The sequence below is a fragment of the Jaculus jaculus genome, chromosome 20 (genome assembly GCF_020740685.1).
Source record: "Jaculus jaculus isolate mJacJac1 chromosome 20, mJacJac1.mat.Y.cur, whole genome shotgun sequence".
In the NCBI taxonomy this organism is placed as follows: Eukaryota; Metazoa; Chordata; class Mammalia; order Rodentia; family Dipodidae; genus Jaculus; species Jaculus jaculus.
In genome coordinates, this window is record NC_059121.1 from 5,894,633 (window position 1) to 5,915,820 (window position 21,188).

At 54.7% G+C, this 21,188-nt stretch overlaps 1 protein-coding gene across 1 annotated transcript in view; it reads left to right on the forward strand.

Annotated features, from left to right (window-relative positions):
* The first annotated feature begins 10,696 nt into the window (after window positions 1-10,696).
* Window positions 10,697-21,188, forward strand: part of Nkd2 (NKD inhibitor of WNT signaling pathway 2) — a 35,741-nt gene continuing 25,249 nt past the window's right edge. Inside the window, exons 1-3 of the mRNA XM_004666118.2 lie at window positions 10,697-10,891; window positions 11,011-11,037; window positions 11,887-11,993. Of these exons, the coding sequence (XP_004666175.1) occupies window positions 10,867-10,891; window positions 11,011-11,037; window positions 11,887-11,993 (159 nt within the window). The 5' untranslated portion in view covers window positions 10,697-10,866. The remainder of the gene's footprint in view (window positions 10,892-11,010; window positions 11,038-11,886; window positions 11,994-21,188) is intronic.

Consider the following 21,188-nt stretch of genomic DNA (forward strand, 5'->3'; position numbering starts at 1 on the left):
GTGAAGCCTAAGGACCCCGGTTCAAGGCTCGGTTCCCTAGGTCCCACGTTAGCCAGATGCACAAGGGGGCGCACGCATCTGGAGTTCGTTTGTAGAGGCTGGAAGCCCTGGTGCGTCCATTCTCTCTCTCCCTCTATCTGTCTTTCTGTGTCTGTCACTCTCAAATAAATAAATAAATAAATAAATAAATGGAAAAAATATGTCCCTGCCCAGGAACCTGCTGAAAGACCACTTGGCTTCTTCACCCAGAGAGGCCATCCTGCCCCACTGCAAGCCCCATCTCACAGGACCTGGCCAAGTAACCCGTCCTTCCCACTGTGACAGTGGTCTCGGTGGCCCTGTGACCCGAGGAGACAGAGTGTTCAGGGCTGTGGGATGTGGACACGTAAGGACAGGCATGATGAACTTCACACCAAACCCATCTTCTCAGTGAACAAAGGAACAGAGCCATGCTCAACCCGGTGACCACCCCGGCCCAAGTCCTGTTACCTCACACCCATCCTCACTCCAGACTCAGTCATACAGGATCAAATGTCACTCCAAGGCCAGTAGGAGCCACATGGTGGCCAGCTGTGTGGGCTCTATCTTGTTTTAATTGTCAACCCTTCATAACGTTAAACTACAGGGCTCGTAGGGTTCTGAGGTTCCACTCTGAACCCTGCCTAGTCACGGGGTTAGATCAAGCCAGTTCTGATGACCCTGCATGCCACAGGTCCCATTCTGGTCCCTGGACCCCTCAGGACAGAACTCTGAAGCTGGAGCCAAAGACATCATTATTGAGATAAAGAAAGTGTCTCTTGGGCAGAGCGTGGTGGTGCACGCCTTTAATCCCAGCACCTGGGATGCAGAGGTAGAAGGACTGCCATGAGTTCGAGGCCATCCTGAGGCTACAGAGTGAATTCCAGGCCAGCCTGGGCTGGAGTGAGACCCTGCCTTGAAAAAACTAAAAAAAGAAAAAGAAAGGAAAAAAGTGTCTCTGGGAATCCAGGGCGCAGACAGAGCAGCTGCTAGAGGCTGGGCCCGTGCGGTCACCTTCTGAGGAAGGCCCTACCTCCATGTGCGTGTGAACGTGTGTGTGCACACATGCCTGTGCACAGGTGAGCCACGTTTGCCAGAGCAAGCGCTGCATATGTCTACGTCATTCCTGGGGACAGATGGAGAAGAAGAGCTATCCCACACAGCCTTTCTCTACCACGGCGGGCCCTGGGCTCACCCCAACCGTAATGGGTATAGCGACAGCCACCCACACAGGCTCTCATGATCACAGAAAAGGAGCTGTGGGTACGGAAGACACCAGACAGCTTCTGTCCCCGGGCTAGGCGGGTCCTGGGTCCAGCCCAGAGGCGCGGGCGAGCCAGTGCCTGGGATGGATGAGCCTGTCTGTGCTCTGGGCTTTGTGGCTAACGCGCCTACGCTTTCACACGCTGGGGGCCATTCCACAAGGGCATCATCTCAAACACACGCCCTACCCCGCGTTACCTGTAAGAACTGCCTTCCTGTGCCTAACTCTTGGCCCTGTTGGCATCTGCCCCTTGCCCCACAACGCTATAGGACGTTTGCTGTTCGTATCTGTGACTTCTGGAGACATCAGTACTCTCTTGCCCAAGCACCCGCCGGGCCTCCCAGCTGTGGCTTTCAGGATCAGAAGAGACGGCGTGTACTGACTTCCTGAGACACGCACGTGGAAGTCGACACCTTGCAGGCCCCGTCTTTCCCATCGAATCGGGCCTGCAGGTCAACCTGCCAGGGGAAACCTTTCGCCAGCTCTGGGTGAAGTGTCTGACTGACTCTGTGTCCACTGTGAGCAAGATGATCTACAGGGCTGGAGGGATGGCTTGGTGGTTAAGGGCGCTTGCCTGCAAAGCCCAAGGACCCAGGTTCCACTCTCCAGGACCCACGTAAGCCAGATGCACAAGATGGTGCAGGCATTTGGAGTTTGCAGCTGCTGGAGGCCCTGACATGCCCGTTCTCTGTTTCTCTGCTTACAAATAAATAAAAAATTTTTTTTTTTTTTTTTTTAAAGAACAGGGGGTTGGAGAGATGGCTTAGCAGTTAAGCGCTTGCCTGTGAAGCCTAAGGACCCCGGTTCGAGGCTCGGTTCCCCAGGACCCACGTTAGCCACATGCACAAGGGGGCGCACACGTCTGGAGTTCGTTTGCAGTGGCTGGAGGCCCTGGTGCACCCATTCTCTCTCTGTCTGCCCTTTTCTCTGTCTGTCGCTCTCAAATAAATTAATAAAAATAGACAAAATTAAAAAAGAACAGGGAAACAATTTTAAAAAAGATGAGGGCTAGAGGGATGGCTTAGTGGTTAAGCGCTTGCCTGTGAAGCCTCAGGACCCAGGTTCAAGGCTCGATTCCCCGGGGCCCACATAAACCAGATGCACAAGGGTGATGTTCCCGCCTTTAGACAGTCTCGCGGGCTGGGCCACGCCCCCCGCTCAGACCGCAGTCCACCTGCTTGATAGATGGCATGCCCTCTGCTGGGCCCATCCCCAGCTCCAGGGGCCAGATGAGATCTTCACCCCACCTTCGCCCAGGTATTAATTGCTAAACAAACACACGGTCTTATTCTATGTCCTGTGCCTGGGCCGCCTCCCGGTGTCTGAAGCCTCCTGGTGTGAGTACACGTCTCTGTGCAGACCGCCTCCCAGTCTGCGGGCCTGTCAACCCACGTGACAAGGGGACAGCGTGTGTCCCATGAGCCTCCCACTGGATGGATGGGGGAACAGCCCTGGAAAATTCAAGTCCCGGCCCTTGCCCAGCTCCAGAGCCGGGCTCTGCGTGTGGCTCCTGAAGATGAGCAGTCTCCTGGATGGCCCAGTACATCTGGTGTCTCACAAACCGTGAATATTCATTTCACTCACATATATCCAGATGGAGAGATGGCTTAGCGGTTAAGGCGTTTGCCTGTGAACCCTAAGGACCCCGGTTCGATTCCCCAGGACCCACATAAGCCAGCTGCACAAGGGGATGCACGTGTCTGCAGTTTATTTGCAGTGGCTGGAGGCCCTGGCGTACCCATTCTCTCTCCCTCTCTCTCTTTCTCAGATAAATAGATCCTCCTCCGTGGGAGCAGGAAGTCTGCAATGGGAGGAGGGCAGGGTGTGCCTGGTGCCAGTAGCCACAGAGAACATGACTTCTTGTTCAGGGGACAATCAGGAACAAAACGGGCCCATCCCCAGCTCCAGGGCCCAGATGAGATCTTCACCCCACCTTCGCCCAGGTATTAATTGCTAAACAAACACACGGTCTTATTCTATGTCCTCTGCATCTGGAAGGTTCCAGCCTCCTCACAGCGTAGGGGAGAGAGAAGGCAGAAGGAGTGGTGGCGCACGCCTTTAACCCCAGCACTCGGGAGGCAGAGGTAGGAGGATCACCGTGAGTTCAAGACCACCCTGAGACTACAGACTGGATCAGGTCAGCCTGGGCTACAGTAGTGAAACCCTACCTCAGAAAACCAAAAATAAGGGGCTGGAGAGATGGCTGAGAGGTTAAGCCCTTGCCTGTGAAGCCTAAGGACCCTGGTTCAAGGCTCGATTCCCCAGGACCCACATTAGCCAGATGCACAAGGGGGCGCACTCGTCTGGACTTCGTTTGCATTGGCTGGAAGCCCTGGCGCGCCCATTCTCTCTTTCCCTTCCTTCCTCCCTCCCTTTCTCCCAGTACATAAATAAGGTTGTGAAGGAAGCTGTTTGCTAGGTTCTCTCCAGGGGCTCTAACCACTGATACTGCCTACCTACACCTTCCCACCCTGTGCCCCGGGCCTGGACTGCATAAGAAGGTACTTCAAGGCTGGAGAGATGGCTTAGTGGTTAAGGCACTTGACTGTGAAGCCTAAGGACACAGGTTAGATTCTCCAGGTCCCATGTAAGCCAGAAACACATGGTGGCACACGTGTTTGGAGTTCATTTGCCGTGGCTGGAGGCCCTGGTGCTATCTCTCTCTCCCCCTCTCTCTAATGAATAAGTAAATAGATAAATAGAAATCTTTTTTAGTTTTTTTCCCTCAATTTTTAATAACATCTTCCATGATTATAAAAAATATCCATGGTAATACCCTCCCTTCCCCCACTTTCCCTTTTGAAACTCCACTCTCCATCATATCCCCTCCCCATCTCAATCAGTCTCTCTCTTATTTTGATGTCATGATCTTTTCCTCCTCTTATGATGGTCTTGTGTAGGTAGTGTCAGGCACTGTGAGGTCATGGATATCTGGGCCATTTTGTGTCTGGAGGGCACTGTTTGTTTTTCGAGGTAGGGTCTCACTCTAGCTCAGGCTGACCTGGAATTCACTATGGTTTCTCAGGGTGGCCTTGAACTCACAGCGATCCTCCTACCTCTGCCTCCCGAGTGCTGGGATTAAAGGCGTGTGCCACCAAGCCCGGCTCAACAGAAATCTTTTTTTAAAAAAGATTAAAAAATGCTTTTTCCCCTCTTTCCGGTACAGGTGCATTGTATGTTTTTGTCAAGTCTGTCTGAGGAAACCTCCGGATGCCCCATGTTGCAGCTCAGGAGGGTGGATGTGGGCTCCATGTGAGCCGCCCATGGCTGCCTTGTGTGTGCCAGGCCATTCACCCATGAGCAAGGGCTCTGGGGCTGTAGGGTCATCGCCTCTGTGCGGACGCCGTGGCCGGGTACGGGCTCTTGTACACGGGATTCCTCTTGGCGTCCACGGCCATCTTTACGCCCTGACAGCAAGACCCTGAGCTCTAGGTGCAGGTGGCCCCGCAGCACCCATAGGGGCCATGAACAGTGGCCCTCCGCCTCGTGCTGCGTGGAAGTGGCACACTGTGATCCCTTGTGGCCGGTGGTCCATGCCTGCCTCTCAAGGGAGTATCTCCCACGTCGGCAGAGGTTATGCCCCAAAGCTAAGCCTTGTGCAAAAAGATGGGCCGTGAAGAAAGCCATTTGTGTGGGACAGGAGTCAGAAACCCAGAACCCTCCCCAAAACCTCCAGCAATCAACATCCAAGGTCAGCGGAAGCTGAGGTCCAGCCCAAGGGGAGGCGGAGGACAATGCTCCTGGTGCCCACCAGGACAGCTCCGGCTTGCCATGAGCACACATTCACACAGGTCCTGCTGCGTCCACTTCCTCCTCAGACCCTGGCCTCGAGGGCAGTGAGCGCGCAGAGGCTTCCAGCAACCCCAAGATCCAGCGCTAGAGCCGAGATGCGCACTTATAAAGGGACAGCAGAAGACAGGTCTGTCCAGACACAAGGAGGGCCCCTGTTTGATTTTCTGCAACATATGTTTGGCCAGTAGTCGGCTTTGGACAGGGAGGATGTCCCGGTGCCCTAGTCCGCATTGTCAGCTGTGGGGGTTTGAGTCAGGTGTCCCCCATAAACTGAGGTGTTCTGAATGCTCGGTTCCCAGCTGGTGGAGATTTGGGAATTTACACCTCCACGGGGCGGTGTATTGTTGGGGGCGGGCCTATGGGTATTATAGCCAGTGTTGGGCACACTCTCCTGTTCCTGTTGTCCATCTGATGTTGGCTGGGAGGTGATGTCCACTCTGCTCAGGCCATCGTTTTCCCTGCCATCGTGGAGCTTCCCCTCGAGCCTGTCAGCCAAAATAAACCCCTTTTCTCGGCACAAGCTGCTCTTGGTCGGGTGATTTCCGCCAGCAATGCGGACGTGACTGCGACACCAGTGGTCACTTCTGCCTTGCACAGGGCAGGATCAGGTCCCCAGCCAGAAGTGTGGGCTCAGCTCTGCGTGCCCAGGCCCCCACTGTCCTTCTGTCCACCCCAGCGTCTCTGCTTCCCGCCCTTTGGCTGCAGTTGGACTGGTCCCAGGACATCAGCACCTCCTTTCATTTCAGAAGGGGGAAGGACAATGCTAAGGGCAGCCCCAGTGGGGGACAGACAGCCACTGCAACAGGACAAGCCAGTCTTGTCACGCAGTGGAGCCCCCGCGAGAATAGCCTATTCGGGTGTCACAGCTGAGGGCTCGCTGGGCGGTGCACACAGTGCTTGGAGGAACCTGGGCACACGGGCGGCGACAGCCAGGATCCGGAGGTGGATGCCAGGTAGCGTCTCTTCATCTCAGAGATAAGGAGCACTGTCCCGCCCACCTAGGATAAATAGCGATAAAACTCTGCAGAGCTGCAAGACCACAAGTTAATGAGCGTCTTGCTCTCTGAAAGTCCTGAGAGTTGATTTTTATCAACGGACAGACGCTTCCCAAGGCCTCAGGTCTGAGGGAAGCGTGATGCTGGATGTGGGGTGCAGGACCGGGCACGCTGGACCAGTGAGTGCTCACTGACTTTGGCCACCGGTGCTCAGCCTTATCACACCGGCCATCCCGAGGGACAAGTACATTTGACCAGAGTAGCCACTGTGCCATTTAGAGGGACCCAAGTTCAGGCTCTCCTGAGAGATGGCAGACAGAAATGTGAGGTGGGGATGGCCGAAAGCCCTCAGATGAAGGAGGCAGGGCCTGCCCTGCAGACAACCACAGAGAAGGCATGTCCAGTCGGCCACATGAAGTCGGGGGGCTCTGACACGCGGATGACAGACTTACTTATTTATTTATTTATTTTTGAAACACAGAGTGAGAAAGAGAAAGAATTGGCACGCCAGGGCCTCAGTCCCTGCAATGGGACTCCATTGCTTTCGCCACCTAGTGGACGTGTGCGACCTTGCGCTGGCCTCACCTCTGTGCATCTGCCTTACGTGGGATCTGGAGAGTTGAACATGGCTTCTGTCACTTTTTAAAAAATTTTTTATTTTTTTGGTTTTTCGAGGTAGGGTTTCACTCTAGCCCAGGCTGACCTGGAATTCACCATGGAGTCTCAGGGTGGCCACGAACTCACGGCGATCCTCCTACCTCTGCCTCCCGAGGGCCGGGATCAAAGGCGTGCGCCACCACGCCCGGCTTCTGTCACGATTTTGAAACAGAGCGTTTGTGGTTACCAACATGAGACCCTCATGAGATCAGAGTAACATTTTTCTCGACAGGAGGTAGCTGCCCCCACTTCTTGCCCTGTCTATGGGTCCTTTCCTGGGACCCTCTTACTTCTTTGTCGGTTTCTGGGCGTGGGTGGAACTCTCTGGCAGAGGAGGTATGAGGCCAGGTGAGCATCCTAGTGACGAAGCAGTCCCCATAGTCACAAGGGGGGGGGGGTCCATTCTGCCTCTGCCACATCTGTGGTTGTGCCGTGACCCCGTTGTTTGGGAGGAACAACTTTTGTTGTTGTTGTTGTTGTTTTTCCGAGGTAGGGTCTCGCTCTAGCTCAGGCTGACCTAGAATTCACTGTGGAGTCACAGGGTGGCCTGGAACTCACAGTGATCCTTCTACTTCTGCCTCTCAAATGCTGGGATTAAAGGCGTGAGCCACCATGCCCGGCGGGAGAAACAATTTTGTGTTTCTTGTGATCAAGACTCCTCGGTACAAACAACCTTCGGGCACTTCCCTGAACCAGCAATGTGCCTGACCGCTGGCTGGTGCCACATGGGCAGAAAGTGAAGTGTGGCCCAAATAATCCAAAGGTATCCCCCAAATCATGAACAGCCAATGACACGGCAAGTAGACTGGATGAGAGGAAAATGGAAGATGTCTGTCCCTTCTTTTATTTAATTTTTTTTTTTTTTTTGGCTTTTTCGAAGTAGGGAGGGTCTTGCTACTGGACTTGGAATTCACTATGTAATCTCTGGGTGGCTCAAACTCACAGCGATCCTCCTACCTCTGCCTCTCAAGTGCTGGGATTAAAGGTGTGCGCCACCAAGCCTGGTTGATTTCTGCCCTTTTAAGGAAAACTCTGAGAAAGTAAAAGGGACAGCCTTGGACGTTTGCAATGTAGGACTCGCATCTACAACGTATACAAAGTTGCTGGTGGAACTCAACATCACAAAAGGCAAACGAAGGTGGGAAGATAGCCGCCTTTTGCAGTCCAGCATCAGAGAGAAACAAAGGCAACTACAAGATGCCACACCCACTAGGGAGGCTAGAACTGAATGGTTGGCTAGTGTTGGCAAGTGTGTTGCCAGATGCAGCTTTGCACTGCGTGGGAAACACTTCAGTCGTTCCTCAGCACTTTTAAGCAGAGCTGCTGCTGCGTGTGGCAATAATTCCGCCCCTGGCCCAAGAGAAATGAGACCATATCCACAGAAACACTTGAACGTGAACTTTTACCCCAGTGCCGTTTCGGATAGAAACCGAATGCCATGGATACGCAAAACGGACCATTCTTAGGCCACACAGAGGAGCGAGGTACTGGCAACATTGACGCTGAACGTTGGACCCCGACGGGAAGAAGCCAGAGGCTACGGCTGGAGCTGTAAATCTGCTGGGAGAGTGCCTACCTAACATGTGCAAGGGCCTGAGTTCGATCCCCGGTACCGCATAAACTGGGCTTGGTCACTCACGATGTAACCCGAGCTCACTAGAAGTAGAGGCAGGAGGATCAGGAGTTCAAAGTCATTCTGCACAGCGAGTTTCAGGCCAGACTGAGATACATGAGACCTTGTCTCAAAAGAGATAGGGGCGGGGGGGATAAACTGGGCGCCTGCCTTTAACCCCAGCACTCGAGAGGCAGAGGTAGGAGGATCGCCGTGAGTTCAAAGCCACCCTGAGACTACCTAGTGACTTCTAGGTCAGAAGGGCGCGGGGGGGGGGGGGGGGGTTGTTGGGAGCCAGGCATGGCACATGCCTCTGATCCCAGCACTTGGAGGCGGAGGTAGGAGGATCACTGTGAGTTTGAGACCAGCTTGAGACTATAATGAAAAAGAAGAAAAAGAAAAAGAGAGGAGGGAAGGGAAGAAAGTCACACACAAAAGACCATACACCAGGAGAGTCCACTTGTATGAAATGTCCAAAACAGGGAAACGCAATGCTTAGGGCTGGAGTGCTTTGGGGGAGATGGGGGAATAAAAGGCTAAAGATGGGGAGTCGCTCTGAGGAACTGAGGATGTGTGGTGAGTATGCGTTTTGTGATGCAGTAGGAAGTGCGTGTGGTGTATGCTGATACGCACTTCGGTGGAGGCCAGAGGGATACATCAGATCCATCTACTGCTCCTTTTGTCCTCTCAGACAGTCTCTGAACCTGATTTGCTGTTTTCTCAGTTTGACTGGGTGACAGTGAGCCCTAACAATTCTATCTCGGTTCCCCCTCAGAGCCGAGGTTACAGGCGTGTGTGCCTGTGTGTGTGTGAGAGAGAGAGAGGGCACCCATCTTTTATTTTTTCCCCGAGGTAGGGTCTCACTCTAGCTCAGGCTGATCTGGAATTCACTATGCAGTCTCAGGGTGGCCTCGAACTCATGGTGATCCTCCTACCTCTGCCTCCCGAGTGCTGGGATTAAAGGCGTGTGCCCGCATGTCGGGCAAGCGCTGGGGATTAAACTCAAGTTCTCATGCTTAAGGAACAAGTGTTTTTTTTTGTTGTTGTTGTTTTTATTTATTTATTTATTTATTTGAGAGCAACAGACTCAGAAAGACAGAGGGAGAGAGAGAGAATGGGCGCGCCAGGGCTTCCAGCCTCTGCAAACGAACTCCAGACGTGTACACCCCCTTGTGCATCTGGCTAACGTGGGACCTGGGGAACCGAGCCTCGAACCAGGGTCCTCAGGCTTCACAGGCAAGCGCTTAACCGCTAAGCCATCTCTCCAGCCCGGAACAAGTGTTTTTAATCCACTGACTTCTCCCCCTGGCCCATACATAGAGATCTATCTAAATGGTTTGTTCATGCGTGTGTGTGTGTGTGGGGGGGGTTCTCACTCAAGCATGCTAAGCCACATTCCTAACACTTTGAGTGAATTCCCCGCCCTTTGAGTGCATTGTAGAGCCGACTGTGGTGCCGGCTCACCAGATCTTTGTTTCTTTGTTTGTTTGTTTTGCGAGGTGGGGTCTCACTCTAGCCCAGGCTGACCTGGAATTCACTATGGAGTCTCAGGGTGGCCTCGAACGGTGATCCTCCTACCTCTGCCTCCCGAGTGCTGGGATTAAAGGCGTGCGCCACCGCGCCAGGCTGGCACACATCTTCGAACACAATTAAAGGCCATGGCATTGTGCACTTTAAGGGGGTGGACTGCAGGGTATGAGTCACATCTCAGCAAAGCCCGGAAAGAACGGAGATTGGACGCTGGCGGAAAGGTTGAATTTGCTCCTCCAGAGACACGTGTTAATAAAACAGGGACTTGGGGAGCAGAGGAGAGACGTGTCTGCAGGACAAGGTGAGGCCAAAGGTGGGGCACGAAGAGCCCACCTGAGCCTGCGCAGTTTTTGGTCCCGCCTGGAGACCCCTGCTCTCCCATCCTCCCCAGGTTTCTGCCCGGACGCTCCTGCACCCCCCCACCCCACTTCAGAACCGACACCCATCCACTTTCCAAGCCAAAGGAGACAAGTTGAATCTCCAAGTGTCCCCGGGGGTCCTTCCTCCCTAGGGAGGGGTACAGTAGGGTCCTCTTGAATTCAGGATCCCAAGACCAAAAAGGTTCGGACAGGAGTCTTCGGTGAAACCCCAGGATCCACTTGCAGCCCCTGACCTCGCTCACTCACCGGTGTCTGTCCCCTTCGCTGTCGGATGCGCAGTGGGGTCCCCGGTTCCCCTCGTCCCGGCTGGCCCGGGAAAAGCTGCCCTGCGAACGCGGGCGGCGTGCGGGGACGGTGCGCTTCGGGCCGCAGCCGCGGGGGGCGCTGCGGGAGCCGCGGTTAAAGCCGGGGCGCCGGCGGGCGCGCGCGCTCAGAGGGAGCCGGGCCGCTGCCCGCGCCGCTGTCTCCTGCGCCCAGGGCGGGGGGGCTTTGGAGAGAGCCGGGCTCTGCGAATCGCACCCACCACGCAGGATCGGAGACCTCGGGCTCCGCACCTGAGCGCGCTGCTTGCGGATTGGGGGGCAGGGGAGGTTGTTCCTGGCCCGGTCCGGTGGCAACATGGGGAAATTTCAGTCCAAGCATGGTGAGGTGCGGGCTGGGGGCAGGAGGGGACGGGAGGAACGCCGGAGGACGGGCGGGCGCGGCCACTCACTGTCCCTTCCCTCTCTCCCGGGTCATCCGGCTGCGCCACGGCCACCGCAGCCTGCAAGCGGAGAGAGAGCCCCGAAGGTGAGCGCGGGCGCGGCCGGAGCGAGAGGTGGCCCCCCGGGCCGGATGCGCACAGCTCTGAGCCCGGCGCGCGCCCTGCCTCCGCTCTCGGGTGGGGCTCACCGGGCGAGTGAGCGGCCCGGCTCTCGGTGGGGGATGCCCACGCCACATGGGGGGGTCCCGGGGACCGGGTGGGCGCGGCCGTGGTTCTCAGTGGGTGATGCCCACGTCGCATGGGGGGGCTCCTGGGGACCGGGTGGGCGCGGCCCTGGTTCTCAGTGGGTGATACCCACGCCGCGTGGGGGGGTCCCGGGGATCGAGTGGGCGCGGCCCTGGTTCTCAGCGGGTGATGCCCACACCGCATGGGGGGGGGTCTCGGGGATCGAGTGGGCGCGGCCCTAGTTCTCAGTGGGTGATGCCCACACCACATGGGGGGGGGTCCCGGGGACCGGGTGGGTGCGGCCCTGGTTCTCAGTGGGTGATGCCCACGCCGCATGGGGGGGGGGTCCCGGGGATCGAGTGGGCGCGGCCCTGGTTCTCAGTGGGTGATGCCCACGCCGCATGGGGGGGAGTTCCCGGGGACCGGGTGGGCGCGGCCCTGGTTCTCAGTGGGTGATGCCCACGCCGCAGAGGGGGGGGGTTCCCAGGGGCCGGGTGGGCGCGGCCCTGGTTCTCAGTGGGTGATGCCCACGCCGCATGGGGGGGGGTCCTGAGGACCGGGTGGGCGCGGCCCTGGTTCTCAGACGTTGATGCCCACGCCGTACGGGGCGGGGGTTTCCCGGGGACCTGGTAGGCCGGCGCAGCGGGGCTCACGGTCTCCTTCCTCCTCGGTGGTGGCCGCGTTTCCCGCGCGTCCTCCGGCCGGCGCAGGGGACAGCTTCGCCGTGTCCGCGTACGCGAGCGGTGGCCGCAAAGGCGCGGAGGAGGAGGAGCGGCGCGCAGGCGGCGTCGGGGAGCATCGCGCGCGGGACAAGCAGGTAGTAGACTGGCGACCGCGGGCCTGGCACGATGGGGGGGGGGGGATCTGGTCCTCTCACCCAGTGAGATGGAGAAGGCACCGTCCAGATGGCTGGCAAAAGAAAGCCCGTCTTGCCCCTGCAGCTGGTGATATCCCTGCAAGGGCCTGGGTAGAGGTTTTGGGACTCTCCAAACCCTGGGGGACAGGCTGCGGGGCCGAGGCTGGGGGCCCTAGAGCCAATGTTCCGTGTTGGAGGAGTTGGGTGGGGGGTGGGGGCCCGGGCATCCGTTGATGGATGCTGTGGGGTCAGTTGCTTGGCATGGAAGTTGGCAGGACTTAGGGTTCAGCCTGGCCCATCTTTTGCATGGTCAGTGGAAAAACAGGCGCTATCCTGGTGCCCCCCAAGGGTGGGTTAGGAAGGAGAGTGTCTTGTCCCGGAGCAGAGAAGCATCTCAGCCCAGGGTCCCTGGGGGCCCTTGGGTAAAGGAGACATGCGTATAGCTCCCAGCAGGACGAAGTGGACATTTAGACTGTCATTGGTGTCTTTTTGGGGGGGAGGGGGGCAGCTGGGTTATTATAGACAGCCAACCACACTGTACTGGCTGTATCGCCTCGGAGGTTCCGTGAAATCAGCAAGCAGTGACCTTCTTCTGATGGCTGCTGGATGGAAAGTGCTGGGCGTTTTGTGAACGTTTTGCGTGGCCCTCTCCTCATGGAGGGAGGTTAGATAAGCTCAGATGAACACAGCAGGTGCTGGGGTTTGGATTTGTGTTTTCCGGAGTATGTTCACATTCTGGAAGAGTGCATGCTGAGCCACTGTGGGTCCCCAGTGGGGAGCCAAGAGAGATGCTGTCCCTCTCCAGCAGGGGGGGGCAGGCGAGGCATCCAGGGAGCTACCATACACCTGGGTCAGTTGTTCGCCAAAGACGCGTAGGTGCTTGGATGATGCTCTGGATAGCTCCATTCTCAGAGGTGTTGTTGGTCCGAGATGTGAGATCAGGGCTGGCCTCTGGGAAGCTGGGGCTTGTGTTCTCCCCGTGGGTGAGGGTTTAGGCCAGTCCCCTCTCCCTGGTAGGCTGTGTGTGTTTGACTCTGAAGGTCCAAGATAGAGAGCGGCGGTGTTCAGAATAGAGCGCAATATAGCGAACGCATAACCTTCTGATGCCTGGTGAATGGAAGGTTCTGGACGTTTTGCGAACGTTTTGTGAACTCGGGGCGTGGGGCCACAGAGCCTCTCTGGAGAATGGGAGCGCTTCTGTGTGCCTGTGCGTTGCGGGAGTGCGGCTATGATCTTAGCACTGTGAGGTCACGTTTCAAGACGTTTCAAGAGACTTGTATTTCCTACAAGGTTTTGCCTTGTTTCGTGAATCAGAGCTCTCTGTAAAGTGTGAAGGAGAGCATCTCAAAAGTAAAACTGAGCCGGGCGTGGTGGCGCACGCCTTTAATCCCAGCACTCGGGAGGCAGAGTTAGGAGGATCGCCGTGAGTTCGAGGCCACCCTGAGACTATATAGTTAATTCCAGATCAGCCTGGGTTAGAGTGAGACCCTACCTTGAAAAACCAAAAAAAAAAAAAAAAAAAAAGTAAAACTGGCCGGGCATGGAGGCGCACGCCTTTAACCCCAGCTCTAGGGAGGCAGAGGTAGGAGGATCGCCGTGAGTTCGAGGTCACCTGAGACTACAGAGTAAATTCCAGGTCAGCCTGGGCTAGTGCGAGACCCTACCTTGAAAAACAAAAACAAAAACAAACAAAACAAAAAAAAAAAGTAAAACTGGTTCAACTAAGAACATCTTAGTCTGGGCTGGAGAGATGGCTTAAGTGGCTAAGGCACTTGCCTGCAAAGCCAAAGGAGCCATGATCAATTCCCCAGAACTCACGTGAGCCAGAAACACAAGGGGGTGCATGCATCTGGAGTTTGTTTCCAGGGGCTGGGGCCTCTGGTACACCCATTCTCTCTCTGCTCCTCTCTCTCAAATAAATAAATATCAGAAGAACATCTTAGAAGAAAATAGCACTGCTTTTGCTTCGTCCTCCTTACCTGGCTGTGGCCCATGAGCCCCTGTGAGGCACCCGCCTGGAGTTGACACCCCAAGCCACCACCCTCATAAGGCCCAGATGTCCTCACAGTCACATTGTTGCCCCTCTTGTGCCGTCCCAGCAGGGTCCACCATCGCCCTTTTCACTGCCCCAGCTGTCCAGAAAGCTAGTGGGGACAGTCTTCAGTGAGTCTGTGTCCCTTCTCCCTCCACATGGTGGCCACTCCCACTCTTCTCTGTCCTCCCGGGGACAGGCCCTGAAGAAGGCCAGCCCCGATTACATTGTACCCCCAAGTGACACCCGTCGGAGACTGGCCCCTCTTCTTCTTCTTGGTGTTTCTCAGGTGCCAGGTCCACATGCCAGCTCTCAGCTGCCCTCTCTCCACTCTCTCCCTGAAATAGAACAAAATGAAGATGACGAGAGAAAGAATGGGCGCGCCAGGACCACTAGCCACTATAAATGAACTCCAGACACATGTGCCACCTTGTGCGCCTGGCTTACGTGGGTGCTGGGGAATCGAACCTAGGTCCGTCGTGCCTTACCCACTAAGCCATCTCCCCACCTCTGCGGTGGCTTTTGGCTGTGTTACTGAGCTAGATAGGTCTGCAACTGTCTGTGGAAATCCCTTGGATTCAGCATCTGTCCAGCGGGGCTCTGCCGTGTGCCCCGAGGGGCTGTCCTTGGCATTCCCAGAAGTTCAACGGGGTCTGTGTGGCTTCCCGCCCGAGGGCATCTGAAGGGATGGGCTTTTTTAAAAAATATTTTAGGGCTGGAGAGATGGCTTAGCGGTTAGGCGCTTGCCTATGAAGCCTAAGGACCCCGGTTCGAGGCTCGATTCCCCAGGACCAGATTAGCCAGATGCACAAGGGGGCGCACGCGTCTGGAGTTCGTTTTCAGTGGCTGGAAGCCCTGGCGCGCTCATTCTCTCTCTATCTGTGTCTCTCTCTCTCCCTCTCTCTCTCTGTCACTCTCAAACAAATAAATTTAAAAAATGAACAAAAAAAATTTTATTTTTATTATTTTGGCAGAGAAAGAGGGAGAGAGAGAATATGGGCACGCCAGGGCCTGCAACCACTGGAAACAAACTCCAGACACTTGCGCCTCCTTGTGCATCTGGCTAACGTCGTGGGTCCTGGGGAATCGAACCTGGATCCTTTGGCTTTGTAGGCAAGTGTCTTAACCGCAAAGCCATCCCTCCAGCCCAGGCTGTGGGGTTGTTTTTTTTTTAGGGATAGCTGATTGTTGATCTACAGGGCATCAAGTGACGCCAGAGCAACGGAGGTCGGGCAGTGAGAAGGGGAGCAGTGATACGGTTGTGGCTCCAGCCACAGTGGCGGCCGTCCTTAAAGTGGCCATGAGGAGCAGCAGGCGTCTCTGTGTGGCTCTGCGCAGAACAGTCCCCTTGGACGTGCGTCACTCGCTCCACCAGACTGTCTTTAATTTCTCCAGCTCTCCCTGAGGCTGGCAGGAAATTGCTCAGAAGACGCAAGTCACTGTGTGTGTGTGTTTTTTTTTTTCTGTTTCTTTTTTTTTTTTCTTTGTTTTGTTGTTGTTGTGAATTAAACACAGATTTCCATTAAGCCCGAGGAAGGAACATTTTGCTAACTCTAGCGGTGGGGTTTCAACCTGGACTCTAAAGGCCTGTGTGTAAATTCAGGGGGCCACTTGGGGGACCATGTTAGTGGCTGTCCGTGGGGATTCCATAAGCTGTCCACATGGGGAGAGAAGGACGCTGCTGTGTGGTCTGCTGAGGGCTGTGTGCAGCCATCTTCAGCAAGCCCTAGCTTCACCGAACAACTCGCTGGCTCCAAATACATCCCACATAGCAGTTCTTTTAAAAAATATAGTTTAAGCCGGGCGTGGTGGCGCACGCCTTTAATCCCAGCACTTGGGAGGCAGAGGTAGGAGGACTGCCGTGAGTTTGAGGCCACCCTGAGACTACAGAGTGAATTCCAGGTCAGCCCAAGCTACAGTGAGATTCTACCTTGAAAACCCCCCCCAAAAAATGTGTGTGTGTGTTTGCGAGAGAGAGGAGAGAGAGAGAGAATGGGTGCACCAGGGCTTCCAACCACTGCAAACTCCAGACATATGTGCCACTTTGTGCATCTGGCTTACGTGGGAACTAGGGAATCAAACCTGGGTCCTTAGGCTTCACAGTCAAGCGCCTTAACCATTAAGCCACCTCTCTGGCCCCACATAGCTGTTCTGTGCATGCTGACATGTCATGCACCTTCCAGGGCGAGAGAGTCTTACAGGGCTTGGGAGTGAGTTTGAGGCCCTGTAACTCCTTTGAGGGCTGAGTTTTAGGCATTCACTGTCAAGGCCTCTGGCCTCTAGCAAAGTCCCCCAGACCGCAGCATGGCCTTGCCTGTAGTCACCCCTGAAACCAAGAGGCTTTTTCATTCATGGTCCCACACCTGTGGTGGTTTGATTCAGGGGTCCCCCATAAACTTAGGTGTTCTGGATGCTAGGTTCCCCAGCTGATGGCAATTGGAAATTAAAGCCTCCTGGAGGCGGTGTATTGTTGGGGGCAGGCTTATGGGTGTTATAGCCAGTGTCCCCTTGCCAGTGTTTGGCACACTCTCCTGTTGCTATTGTCCACTTTATGTGGGCCAGGGGGTGACGTCCACTCTCTGCTCATGTCATCGTTTTCCTTGCCATCGCGGAGCTTCCCCTTTGAGACTGTTAGCCAAAATAACCCCCTTTTATTCCCCCAAAAAACTGCTTTTGGTCGGGCGATTTCTGCCAGCAATGCGAACCTGACTACAACACCTGGCTGGTCACCATTCTCTGGAGCTGGCTGCGGGGGGTCTTTGACCCTCGGGCCCGCAGCTCCTTCTGTGGCAGGAACAAGGCACTCCTTCCCCTAACCTGGGCCTGGGTTTGGAGAGCGCAGACGTGAGCTCTTGGGAAAATCCTCACGCGTCGGTCCCAGTCTGCACCCCTCCATGTCCCCAGCCAACACAGAGACACGGCACAGGGGCCGTGAGACACGTTCACGCGTCAAGAAGATGACAGGAATATTATGTCTCCACCTCGTGTGCCGGGCCTTAGGGGCCCCCCTGAAAGAGAAGCATTGCCCAGACAGCTGGGGAGGAGGCTCTGGAGGCACCAGGGTATGGAGCAGGAGTGGGGATGGCCACGTGTGGCACCTCGGCGTCAAGTCACGCTGCGTCCGGGCACACAAGCTCTGCCCCTGATTGTCTTAGGTGCCACCCTGACCCTTTCAGGTTGGCACAGCATCGTACAGGAGCTCGGGGGGCTTCCTTGCATGCAAGGCCAAGAAGGACCCTGTAACTCCAAGGAGCACTGGGGGCGGGGACGGTCTTCCAGCGCAGGTGGCATCCTGCCCAACTGCCCCTCCTGCGCTTCTGAAACCACACCTGACTTGGGTTGGGCCCAGGGGTCCCCAGCCCCTGCCTCCGGAGGACTTAATTGGCCCAGCAGAAATGTCAGAAAGCACCGGGCAGATGTACAGGAAATGCCTGTTGGAAAGAGAAGGCAGCGCAGGCCTGGGAACCCCCACTTGCGCGGAAAGCCCTGTGCAGAGCGTTTACGTGCAGCCCCCCGGGATGTGGGACACCCTGTCCCGGGCTGTCGTCTGCAGCTGGGGGTTTTCACGAAGCCAGGGAAAGCGGTTGGCTGATCACATCTAGATTTCAGTTCCCAGATGTTTGCGGCTGAAGGAGCTGAAGTTTCGGGTTTCTGGGCGTCCGAGCTCCTCACCTTGCTGACCCGCGGAGGTCGCTTCCTCTCCAGAGCTCGCGTCACTTCCTCACTTTTTAAAAAAATTAAAACAAAAATATTTTCTTGCCGGGCGTGGTGGCGCACGCCTTTAATCCCAGCACTCGGGAGGCAGAGGTAGGAGGATCGCTGTGAGTTCGAGGCCACTGTGAGACTCCATAGTGAATTCCAGGTCAGCCTGAGCTAGAGTGAGACCCTACATCAGATGACAAAACAAAGCAAACAAACAAAAACAAAACAAAACAAAACATACACACACACACACATACACATTTTCTTTCTTTCTTTTTTTTTTTTTAATTCTTTTTTGTTTATTTATTTGACAGCAACAGAGAGAAGGAGGCAGAGAGAGAGACAGAGAGAGAGAGAGAGAGAATGGGTGCGCCAGAGCTTCCAGCCTCTGTAAACGAACTCCAGATGTGTGCGCCCCCTTGTGCATCTGGCTAACGTGGGTCCTGGGAATTGAGCCTCGAACCGGGGTCCTTAGGCTTCTCAGACAAGCACTTAACCGCTAAGCCATCTCTCCAGCCCATTTTCTTTCTTTTTTAAAGCTTATTTTTATTTGTTTATTTGAGAGAGAGATAGTAAGAGAGCAAGAAGCAGATAGAATGGGCATGCCAGGGCCTTTAGCCACTGCAAATGAACTCCAGATGGGTGTGTCTCCTTGTGCATCTGGCTTATATGGTTCCTGGGGAATCGAACCTGGGTTCTTTGGCTTTGCAGGCAAACACCTTAACTGTTAAGCCACCTGTCCAGCCCACTTCCTCATTTTTTTACTTGTGGCTGAATAAATTAAATGACTTTGAGGTTTCTGGGTTTTGTTAGCTAGGAATACATTTTATTTATCTATTTATTTTTTGTTTTTTTCAAGTACATTTTTTTTCTCAATTTTTATTAACATTTTCCATGATTATAAAAAGTATCCCATGGTAATACCCTCCTCCCCCCACTTTCCCGTTTGAAATTCCATTCTCCATCATATCCCCTCCCCATCTCAATCAGTCTGTCCTTTATTTTGATGTCATGATCTTTTCCTCCTCTTATGATGGTCTTATGTAGGTAGTGTCAGGCACTGTGAGGTCATGGATATCCAGGCCATTTTATGTCTGGAGGGAGCACGTTGTAAGGAGTCCTACCCTTCCTTTGGCTCTTAAATTGAGTACATTTTTAAGACTATTTTTAAGGGAGCCAGGCATGGTGGCGCATCCCTTAAATCCCAGCACTTGGGAGGCAGAGATAAGGAGGATCGCCGTGAGTTCAAGGCCACCCTGAGACTACATAGTGAATTCCAGGTCAGTCTGGGCTAGAATGAGACTCTACCTGGAAAGAAAAAATTAAGGGGCAGTAGAGAAGGCTTAGCAGTTAAGGTGCTTGCCTGTGAAGCCTAAGGACCCAGGTTCGATTTCCTAGAACCCACATAAGCCAGATGCACAAGGTGTCGCGTGTGTCTAAAGTTCATTTGCAGTGGCTGGAGTCCTTGGTGTATTCATTCTCTCCCTCTGCCTCTCTCTGGCGCTCTCTCTCCCCCTTTCTTAAAGAAATAAAATGGGCTGGAGAGATGGCTTAGAGGTTAAGCGCTTGCCTGTGAAGCCCGGTTCGAGGCTCGATTCCCCAGGACCCACATTAGCCAGATGGACAAGGGGGCGCACGCATCTGGAGTTCGTTTGCAGTGGCTGGAAGCCCTGGCGTGCCCATTCTCTCTCTCTCTCTCTCTCTCTCTCTATCTCCCTCTTTCTGTCTCTGTCACTCTCAAATAAATAAATAAAAATGAACAAAAAAATTTTTTTAAAGAAATAAAATATTATTATTAATATTATTATTATTAACCACTGAGCCATTTCTCTGGCCCTAAAAATATTTTTTAATTTTTGTTTATTTTCATTTATTTATTTAAGAGAGAGAGAGAGAGAGAAAGAGGCAGATAGAGAGAGAGAGAATGGGTATGCCAGGGCCTCTAGCCACTGCAAACGAACTCCAGATGCATGCACCACATTGTGCACCTGGCTTACATGGGTCCTGGGGAATCTAGCCTTAAACCGGGTACCTTGGGCTTCACAGGCAAGCTCCTAACCTCTAAGCCATCTCTCCAGCCCCCTAAAAATTTTTTTTTTTTTATTTAGTTGCAAGCAGAAAGAAATAGAGAATTGGTGTGCCAGAGCCTCCAGCCTCTGCAAACAAACTCTTGATGCATATGCCACTTTGTGCATGGCTCTAAGAGGGACCTGGGGAATCGAACCTGGGTCCTTACACTTTGCGGGCAAGCACCTTAACCACTGAGCCATCCCTCCAGCCCCAAGAGTGCGTTTTACCTCTTCTTTCAAGCTCGTTGCTGGTTTGCAGTCTTAAGAGCTGGCTTAGTCATCATTCCCGGTGGCTGTGTGGGCCAGACTGCACCTGGATGGTATGGGTGGAGACCCAGTGCCCGGAATGCTGTGCACGTTGGTGCAGAACTATGAGGTGGCGTACGATACGTGAGTTAGCAAAAACTGTCCCCTCTCTCTCCTGGGACAGGCCTGGAGAACGACGAGCGCTAATACTCAGTAGAGCCACCTGCATTGCCACGCACAGTGGTCAGAAAGCACAGTGGTTAGGCTTGCCTGAGCCTTTTGCCTTCTTGGACTTTTACCAGTGAAGATGAATGCTGTGACCTCACGGGACAGGTGAGGCCAGCCTCACACTAGGACGCTGGTCCGCACGGTCATTCTCACTGAAAGAGTGTTCCCCCCACCACCAGCACCTTGGACAGGCAGATTTCCGCAACCTCCCTGGTGAGGTCAGGACCCCGGCGCTGGCGGGATGCCGAGAGGTCACACGGGAAGGGAACCCGCTGGCCCTGCGTGCCGTGTCTGAGTTAGCAAAGGTCGCTCAGAAGCAGCAGCGGATGTGGCTGCAGTGAGCAACTTTCCTCCTGAATTTTGAGTCACCTGGCAGTCCCCAAAGTCACTCACAAGGCCAGCATTCCTTGGACTCTCATCATGCTGTGGGGAGGTTGCTACTCCTGCCTGGCCGGCAGAGAGGGCTGTGGCCCTCGGGGACAGAGTTGTGTGGCCCCCATGGGTCACAGGGAACCAGCTGTTCACAGGGCAGCCCATCTGCACACCCTGCTCTGGGTTATTACCAGAATATCCCGATAGATTTCTGCTGTACTCCCAGGGGTGATGTTAGCAGGAAGAGGTGTCCGACCTTTTGCTATTGTGACACGCGCTGTTATATAGCTACTCAGGGACGCGTGTGGCCTGCAGCCTCGAGCTGAGCACGTGACCCTGCCTGCTCACGGAGCTCCTGGGTGACATGACCAGTGACATGAACAGGCACCGCAGGGTTCATGCCCCGCGCCGTTCAGCCGGCCTCCGTGCGGAAGCTCTGGGCCGATTCTAGAAGCGTGTGGCTCGAACCCATGACGCAGAGACAAGCAGCTCAAGACACGTATGCCT